This window comes from Sipha flava, unplaced genomic scaffold (genome assembly GCF_003268045.1).
Source record: "Sipha flava isolate LNK unplaced genomic scaffold, YSA_version1 231_pilon_pilon, whole genome shotgun sequence".
In the NCBI taxonomy this organism is placed as follows: domain Eukaryota; kingdom Metazoa; phylum Arthropoda; class Insecta; order Hemiptera; family Aphididae; genus Sipha; species Sipha flava.
In genome coordinates, this window is record NW_020272868.1 from 442,983 (window position 1) to 452,363 (window position 9,381).

Consider the following 9,381-nt stretch of genomic DNA (forward strand, 5'->3'; position numbering starts at 1 on the left):
ATTTGATTTAAATATGTTTATACATTTAATTTTAATTGAGTTAGAACAGTGGTCAGTAACTAACGTCTCTTTTATATGGCCCGCCAGTGGTGTAGCCAGGATTTTTATATAAGAGGGGCTCATCATTTTTTTGGATAAGTAAGGTAAGAGAGGATATGAGAATTCACCATTAACCCCCCCCCCACCATCTACCACCAAGTTTTTAAATTTAATTCAAGCATTTTAGTATAGTTTTAAAAATATTTATTAATATATAATTTATAATAATAATAAAAATTTTGATTTCAGTGTTCAGTCACTTGCTCCACTCTGACAGCTGCATCCTCTTAGGCGAATTTCTGGCAAATTCTGGCAAATTAATCTGGCAAATTTCACTTTCATCGAATTACTCTTTTTTATTTATATTAGCCATAGCTAACCCATTCAGTCTGTTTTCCGACATGTGCTTCTTAAATAATTTTTTAAGCGATGAAGTGCAAAAACGTTCTTTCCGGAGTGAAAAAGATAACTGGTAATGTGACGAATAATTATAAAAGTATTTTAATGTTAGGTTGAAGATTGGTGCAATGAGAGAATGAATCAACAGCAGAATTCGGTTTTGGAATAGAATTTTAACTCCATTGTTGCCACCGTATGAACAGCTTAGCTCTGATTGTAAATGAGGTAATATCATGGAGATCTTGGACATATATTTTAGCAGCTTTTATAATATTTTCATCGTCATACATATTTAAATTGGCCGGAATAAGTCCTTCAAGTTGCATAACTAGCCTTTGATTAAAATGAGCATCCATTGATTCTATTAAATAGCCAAGAAAAAGAATAAAAGTAAAACATTTAAAATATATTTCTGGATAAAGTTTTCTCTCTGAGTTTGCTTTTTACATATTCGTAGCATTTTTATTTCAATATTAACACTTTTTCCCATGTTCACGTCATTAAATATTTGATAGTGACTCGCCACAACCTTGCATGATAACCATAAAAAAGATAGTGATAATCATGGTAGAAACTAGAAGTATTAGTAATCTGTAATATCTACGCCAAAGACAAACACCTGTTATTCGTTAATCGTCAAAATTTAGTTAATACCAAAGGTTTAAAATACTTAAATAAAAATAGTAGTACACTAATTTAGTACATAGATACACTAAACATATAAACACGGCCCATGGGGGGGCTATAGCCCCCTTAGCCCCTCCTGGCTACGCAACTGTGGCCCCGCAGTTAATTTCAAAATTAGCAAACGTCTTTGAATATCATATAAAGTTTTTGTATTGTATGGCCCTAGAACAATTTTTAATTTGTGAATATGGCGCAAGGGTTCATAAAGTTTGCCGACAACTGAGTTAGAACTTGTTCTAAATGTTTTTAATAAAATAATTGTTTACCGGTAATAAATGACTTGAGGTTGACAGAAAGGTTGGAAACTAGGTACAGACTTGTTATTTATTTATTTGTTTATTTATTATTAATATACGAAGCAAAAAAACCTCCATTTATAATTTGGATATAAATATGACAGTCATATAAGTATTTTAATAAATTTATGAGTATAAGTATAATAATTATTATTATTGTTATTGACATAACGTCAAAACTATTGCAACTTTTTTAAATAAAAGTCTAATAAATCTTATAAAAATTATTATTATCGAAAAACAATTTCGTTATCGCATATCTTGCAAGACCGTGTCTACTCATACCAACATTTTCTTTTGGTTAAATCATCGTTTCTCAACCTTTTTAGTGTCGCGACCCCCAAAATAGGTATAAAATATAGTCAATCACTTCGCGACCCCCCCTCCATCTAGGTTAGGTAAAAATTTAAACAGTAAAAATATCCTATCATTAACCAAACAAAATATAACATTTTATATACCAATTTATAAATACCATATCTAGTAACTTAAGCTTATCAAGTTTGAAAGTTATGTATCGGGTCGTTAGGAATTTCTATTAGTGGAGTAGTGCCCGTTTTATTGATAAGATATGCTTATTATTGTTATTTTTAATATTATTTTTGTGTGTATGAAACGATTAATTAATCGATGATAGTCGCACGTCGCTCGTGTTGTTAAACTCATGTGATATTGCGTTTATTAAGTTGATTATGAGTACATCTTTTTAGTTTTGTGTAATTTGAATTAATGATTATGGATAAATATATAACAAAATGTAATGATCCGTCTACTTCTGGTGAACCAGCGAAAAAAAATTCAGGCCATATAACAATAAGTATTTGAAGTATGAGTTTATTTCACTTGATAATAAGTCGCAATGTGTTGTTTACTTTCAAGTTCTATCTCAAAAAAGTATGAAATCTTCAAACTTAATTGGACATCTGGAAACAAATCACCCACTTTTAGTAAAAAAAAACCAATTGATTTTTTTGAGCGTAAATCACTTTTTTTAAAAAATCAACAAACTTGTATTCTTAAATCAAGTCAGAATAACACCACAACACTTGAAACATCATATTTAGTAACACTTAGGGTAGCTAGGAAATCAAAGCCGCACACGATTGCTGAGAATCTCATTCTACCCGCTGCTATTGATATGGTCAATATTATGATAGGTGCAGAAGAAGCAAACAAATTAAAAACTATTCCATTTTCAAATGACACAATATCAAGACGAATTAATGAAATGTCAACTGATGTGCACAATCAATTAGTACAAAATCTAAAATCAAGTGAGTATTTTTCTATTCAGTTTGACGAATCAACAGACGTAACAAACTTGGCACAATTTTTATGTTTTTATCGCTACGAATGTGACGGGACAATTAAAGAAAATAAGCTTTTTTGCAAATCAATACCAGGTCATGCTACTGGATAAGATCTTTTTGAATTATTTATTGAAACAATAAAAAATAAAAATTTGGACTGGAACAAATGTATATCAGTGTGTTCTGATGGCGCAAGAGCAATAACAGGGAAAAATAATGGTTTAATAGTAAAATTAAAAGAATTAATTTCACATATTAAATGGACACATTTTTTTCTTCTCAGGCTTGCATTTACCGCAAAAAAAATGCCAGATAATTTAAAAAATATGTTATCTGAAGCTGTAAAAATAGTAAGTTATATTAAAAGTCAACCACTGCAGTGCAGATTGTTTTCCACACTATGTGAAGAAATGGGCTCCAAGCGCAAGTCACTTCTTTTCTATACCGAAGTTAGGTGGTTGTCACGAGGAAAAGTTTTAACGTGGATTTTTGAGTTGCGAAATGAATTAAAAATATTTTCGAAATAACATGGAATAACACATTTCGATCGAAATAACACATTTTTAATTTTTTTCCAAGATAATGAGACATTACTATTTTTGGCTTATTTAAGTGATATATTTTCACATTTTAATGACTTGAATATAAGCTTACAAGGCCGTGAAAATAACATTCTAATAATGTCAGATAAAGTTAATGCTTTTATCAAAAAACTTGGTATTTGGATCATTCGTCTCGAAAAACAAAAATTTGATGCATTTGATTTAACATCAAATTACATTGAAAAAAATGTAATCTTAAAAAGTCCTATTCTTGATCGTGTTTTGGATACCATGAAAACACATTTAAGAGAATTGAAAATTCAATTACTTGAATATTTCTCATTTAACGACAATGACTTCTCAAATATATGGGTTCTTAATCCATTAATCCATTTGATGAAAATATTGTTGCAGTTGCCAAATTACCAGTTGAGACTCACAACCAACTGATAGAATTATCAGTTGATAAGACATTACAGGTACAATTTGCATCTCAAGATTTAAATAAGTTTTGGATTGCCCGAAAAAATAAATATGGAATTTTGGCAACAGAGGCATTGAAAATTTTGATTCCGTTCGCTACTTCTTATTTATGCGAAAAAGGTGGCAATAAAAACTAAGTACAGAAATCGTTTGTTATCACTAGATAATAACTTACTTTTATGTGTTTCAGATGTTGAACCACAAATTAAGCAACTTTTAAATGTAAAACAAATTCAAAGATCACACTAATTATTTATTTAAAATTATTTAACAAGTCTTAAATATTTAAATAAAAAGGTACATTTTGTAAATCAACGTTTTATTATTTTTGACTTGCGTGAACCCGAGTCAAGGTGTTAGCGACTCCCTGGTTGAGAAACGCCGGGTTAAATGTTGTATAAACAAACGAAAACGATACGTAGTATGGTTAACATATATTGGACACATCTTTTGTATTCAAATTTCCTACAATGGTTCTATTTATAAATATTGTGATGAAATCATTGTTATCAATCGGCCTATCGCGACATTAAATATGTTCAATTTTCAAACTCCAGGTTATCTAATCCTGTGTCACCGCATCTATTAGTAACGTTATCAAGCCTGGATTAGGCCATGGCTCCGGGCCCACAACGGATATCAAACAATAGTAGGCTCCTGGTGGATATTTAATTTTTTCGTTTTTTAACTCTTTTTTTAACTCGTATAAAGAACAAGTATAAAATAGTATATAGTTTTATAATTTTGTGTTCAGAGAGTAATATTTTAAAGGTAATGAATACCGATAATATAATTAAAGGGTTTGCTTCCCAAAAAGAAAGAAAAAATTATTTATACAAATAACATTTAAGCTTCATCATAAATAGTTTTTAAGTTACAATCTATATATAGGGTATGGTTTGACACATATGGAGGAGCGTTAACTAATTTCCTTAAGGTCCTATTTTAGAAAACATGTATCTTATTCAGATTAGATTTTTTAGCAATTCCCCATAGCTGCAATCCGTATGTCCATATGGGTTTTAATAAGGTTTTGTACATAAGGAGTTTGATACTAGGGATGGCTTTATTACCAATTAAATGCTTAAGCATACGAAGTTGGTTGTTAAAGGAAAGTCTTTTTTCACGTAGATGTTGAGCCCAGGCTAAGCGTTGGTCAAGTGTTAGAACAAGGTATTTTACAGAGGGTGATGAAGGGATAGGGATGCCATAAAAAAGTACATTCGGGCAAGATGCTTGCCTTAGAGTAAAATTAATATGTATTGATTTATTTTGATTTACATTAAATTTCCATTAGGTATTCCATATTTTCATGAGGCCCAGATGGGTTTGCAAATATAAGAAGGCCAACGATGGGTCATCATTAATCGATATAATCACTTTATCATTCACATAGTCCGCGACTGTGGTGTTTGATCATGTGGGTTGCTCAGAGACAAAGATATTATATAGCAATGGAGATAATATACCACCTTAAGGAACTCCAGCATTTATACTTGCTATTTCGGACGTGGCAGTTCCATAGAAAATTTTAATAGAGCAATCAGTGAGATAAGATTTAAAAAGTAGGAAGTAGGATGTAGTTAGGAAGGATTTCAGTTTAAATTAGAGACCTTGATGCCAAACACAGTTAAACGCCTGAGAAATATCTAAGAAAGCACACGTTCAATATTATTTTTTTTCAAGAGAATAGGAGATTGCATCAACCACCCGGAGGAATTCATGTATAGTAGAATAAGAGGTACGAAAATCAAATTAATAATCGGGGAGGATTTGTTTTTCAGCGATGATTGGAGCAATACGTTTGAGCAGAAGTTTTACTAGGATTTTTGCAAAGAAGGGTAGGAGACTTATTGGTCTATAGGAAGATGTAGCATCAGAGGGTTTAATTGGCTTTTGAATCATGATTATATTTGAAAATTTCCAAATAAGAGGAAAATATGATATTCTGAGTATTGAGTTGTATATATGGGCTAGATGAACAATGGCTCTTTTTGGTAGATTTCTAGCAACTTCAGCCGTAATGAGGTCGAAACCAGTTTTCCAATAATAGATATCACAAAATTGCTTATTATATAATATATTAAAAATATAATAAAATAGTAACTTCTTTGTATTTTAGCTATACCATAAACCAAATATGAATGAACCACTATTGCCGATTTCTAAAATTTTCATTTTCATTTACTTGTCGTAGGGAAAGTGGCGTCCCCATCGCCCAGCACTAGCTGCTGCAATAGCCATCCTCTGGCTTTAGTTGTCTGGGGTCTGGTCCTCCAAGTTGAGGGTTTAGCGTAGGTCTGATAACCTTACCTAAGCAAAACTCTTAAGTTATGATATCATAAATATCGAAGCCTCGGTCAAGAGATTATGGATTGAAAACTGAAAAATGGAAACGAAACACGGGATTAAAAATAGCAACCTGGAATGTAACAAGCTTGTTTAAACTAGTTAGCAATCAAAAAAAAAAAAAGATGAATTTTATGATAAATTAACGAAAATGTATGATATACAATACGGAAAAATTCAATAAAAATAGTGCCCGACACCCTATAGAAACCGTGCAGATAACGGAAAAGGCGCCACGTAGTGGACAATCTGCAAACTAGTTAGTAGCAACAGTTTCGTACTCGGTACATACAAATTTCACTATTAAGTGTTAATATTTGCTTATTTTACTGTTTTATTTGAACTTTCCTTTAACAATGAGCGAAAATAAAAAGAAAAGTGGCCAAAAAATGTTTAGTGTTGTGAATTGTAGCAATACATACAAAACTGGTCATAAATTATTTAACTTTCCAAATCGACAGCATAAAAAAGAACTTAAAGAAAAGTGGGTACAAAGTATTAAAAGAATGAAGTTAGTATTGTTTTTGTCTTACCATGTGCTAATATTATAGTACTTTTAATTTCTCTACCAATAATGTGTGTATGTCTGCAGTATTGATGAAACACCATGGATACCTACATCCAATTCAGTAATATGTAGTGACCATTTTATTGGAAATAAGCCAATAAGACATCCAAATAGTCCTGCTTATATAAATTTTAAATTTAACTTATATTTTTATATATAAACTTAATGAATTAAAATAATTAGTTAATTTGCTTAGCCTTGATCATTGATATTGTTATTACTGAATACTGATGGGCATAGGCGCAATTATGTGGGGACATGGGGGGTCTTAGCCCGCAAAATATTTGGATAGCCCCCTCAAATATTATTATTATTTCAGATATTATAAATATTGCACATTCCATAACCAAAATATACTCGCATTGCATTTGTTCTAGCTCCCCCAAAAAATTGACCATAGTTGCGCCTATGCTGATAGGTATATGATTAAAATATTAAAGAAGTTTGAAGTTTTATTTTTTTTAAATACTTTATAATTTATAGTTAATACAATAATACTGCCAACAAAAATAATTATTTGACAACTAAATTAAGATAGTATCTACGAAAAATTAAATATAATTATATATATATGTATGAGGCGTGTCCAGAAAGTAAGTTCCGTTGGGCAATAAAAACATGTAAATGTGTAAATTTTATAAAAATTTTATTTGAATATAAAATACATGTATTACTCTATTTTTCAACATAGTTACCACCATTATTTAAACACTTATCATATCGAGGTACTAGTTTTTGTATCCCTTCATCATAGAAAGATGACGCCTGTGATTGTAACCATGCGCTAATAGCCTTTTTCACCTCATCATCTTCGTTGAAGTTCTGGCCACCTATAAATGATTTCATGTGTACAATTCATGTGAACCTCCTGTTTTCATGAATTTTTTTTTTCAACTTCTTGCACCAAAACATCACTAATCAAAGATGGTCGCCCAGTTCGTTCTTCATCGTGAACATTTGTACGGCCTTCTTTGAAAAGTCGCACCCATCTCCTTACCATTGAATCACTCATCGCATTTTCTCCATAAACTTCACAAATTTGACGATGAATATCAACTGGTTTGATATTCTCTGCATTTAAAAAACGAATCACAGATCGTAACTCACATGTGGCGGCATTTTCTATTAGTTTATCCATTTTAAAACACTCGCCACGTGACATACGTACACTAACTAGTCACGGAATGGTTTTAAAATGTTCTAAATAAGTAAATGAAATAATCTGATATGACCGTAATTAAGATAACATCGTGAGCGCGATAAAAATAGAAAACGGAACTTACTTTCTGGATATACCTCGTATATATAGATTATAGGTGTGGGGAATGTTAATTATAATATATTTGCAAACTAAAAATTGTTTTTCTTGCTTCGCTCAAAATTTCATTGTTCATTTTTCGATTTTGCACTTTTGCAGACTTTTATTAAAAATATTATGACCAATGAGTCTGAGAATATCATTGGGCGTAAATTCGTCTCTACCAAGTTGTACGTGAGTTATCTCCCCAGAGCGTTAGTTGTCTTTCTGCACGGTGTCTATACCACCTTGCAGGGCGTGGAATCATTCACCGAGAACATTAGTCAGGAGGAAGTGAATGTGGTAGTCGTGGGTGTAAAAAACTGGGAGGCTCCAGAATCTGATAACATACCGGCGAAGTTACTGAAATTCGGAGGAAATAACTTTCAGAAAGTTTTATTTAGATTATGCGATAAAATTTGGACAGAAGAACAAATGCCAACAAGCTGACACGAAGCAGTCATCATACCACTACATAAAAAAGGTGATAAAATAAAGTGTGACAACTACAATGGTATATCCCTCCTAAATACAGCATACAAAATATTTGCCAAAATTCTACTGAAACGCCTGATGCCATACGTAGACAAAAATATAGGTAGCTACCAAAGCGGTTATAGAAAAGGAAAATCAACAATAGACCAACTGTCAGTTATAGGAAAAATCATTAAAAAAAAGTATGAATACAGAAAGAACATGTGGCAGTTGTTCATAGATTTTAAAAAGATGTATAACAGCGTACATAAAGAAAGTCTATATAACATTATGCATGAATTCGGGTTTCCTAGAAAACTGATTAGACTAGTAAAACTCTGTATGGAGAACACACAGTACACAGTGAGAGTAGACAACATATATGTTATGACATTATAATGTCCACCCCCTTTACTGTAGACACAGGATTGAAACAAGGAGATGCTTTGTCCCTAATTCTATTTATCCTGGTACTGGAAAAAGTTGTAAGAAAATTACAGTGCCTAAGAAGCAGTCAAGTTACAAACGCGGAAAAAGTCGGTCTAACAATAAACACAAACAAGACTAAACAATGGAACTAATAAATAGTGACATAGACCCACAGCAAAGTGAAGAAATAACGTTTGAAAAAGTAGAGAAATTCAAGTATCTAGGGGTAACTCTGAACATAAAGAACGATTGGTCTAAAGAAATAAATATACGTATAAATAAAGCGGAAAACCCATCTACGCATTACTGAAATTTCTTAACTCAAAAACGCTCTTAAGAAGATCTAAAATGAGATTATATGTGTCAATTATAAGACCTACATTGAACTACAGATGTGAAGCCTGGACTACAACGGTGACGACGGAAAGGAGGTTAAGAACTCTTGAAAACAGGATTTGGCGAAAAATATGTGGCCCTGTGTTTGACACGAATATGGGATGTTGGCGAA

At 31.7% G+C, this 9,381-nt stretch overlaps 1 protein-coding gene across 1 annotated transcript; it reads right to left on the reverse strand.

Moving 5' to 3' along the window:
* Nucleotides 1–7,348: 7,348 nt before the first annotated feature.
* On the reverse strand, nucleotides 7,349–7,811 carry LOC112683625 (protein GVQW3-like). Its single transcript, XM_025554736.1, has 2 exons — nucleotides 7,589–7,811; nucleotides 7,349–7,503 (listed from the first exon to the last, which is right to left on the reverse strand). Exons 1-2 carry the CDS (start codon nucleotides 7,809–7,811, stop codon nucleotides 7,349–7,351), a joined length of 378 nt encoding a protein of 125 aa, XP_025410521.1.
* Nucleotides 7,812–9,381: the final 1,570 nt, after the last annotated feature.

Excerpts from the sequence above, each read along its gene's own strand:
- LOC112683625 (XM_025554736.1), bottom strand. The coding sequence starts at position 7,811 with ATGGATAAACTAATAGAAAATGCCGCCACATGTGAGTTACGATCTGTG. Across the intron at positions 7,504-7,588 it reads TGGGCGACCATCTTTGATTA|GTGGCCAGAACTTCAACGAA; the intron begins GTGATGTTTTGG and ends AATCATTTATAG.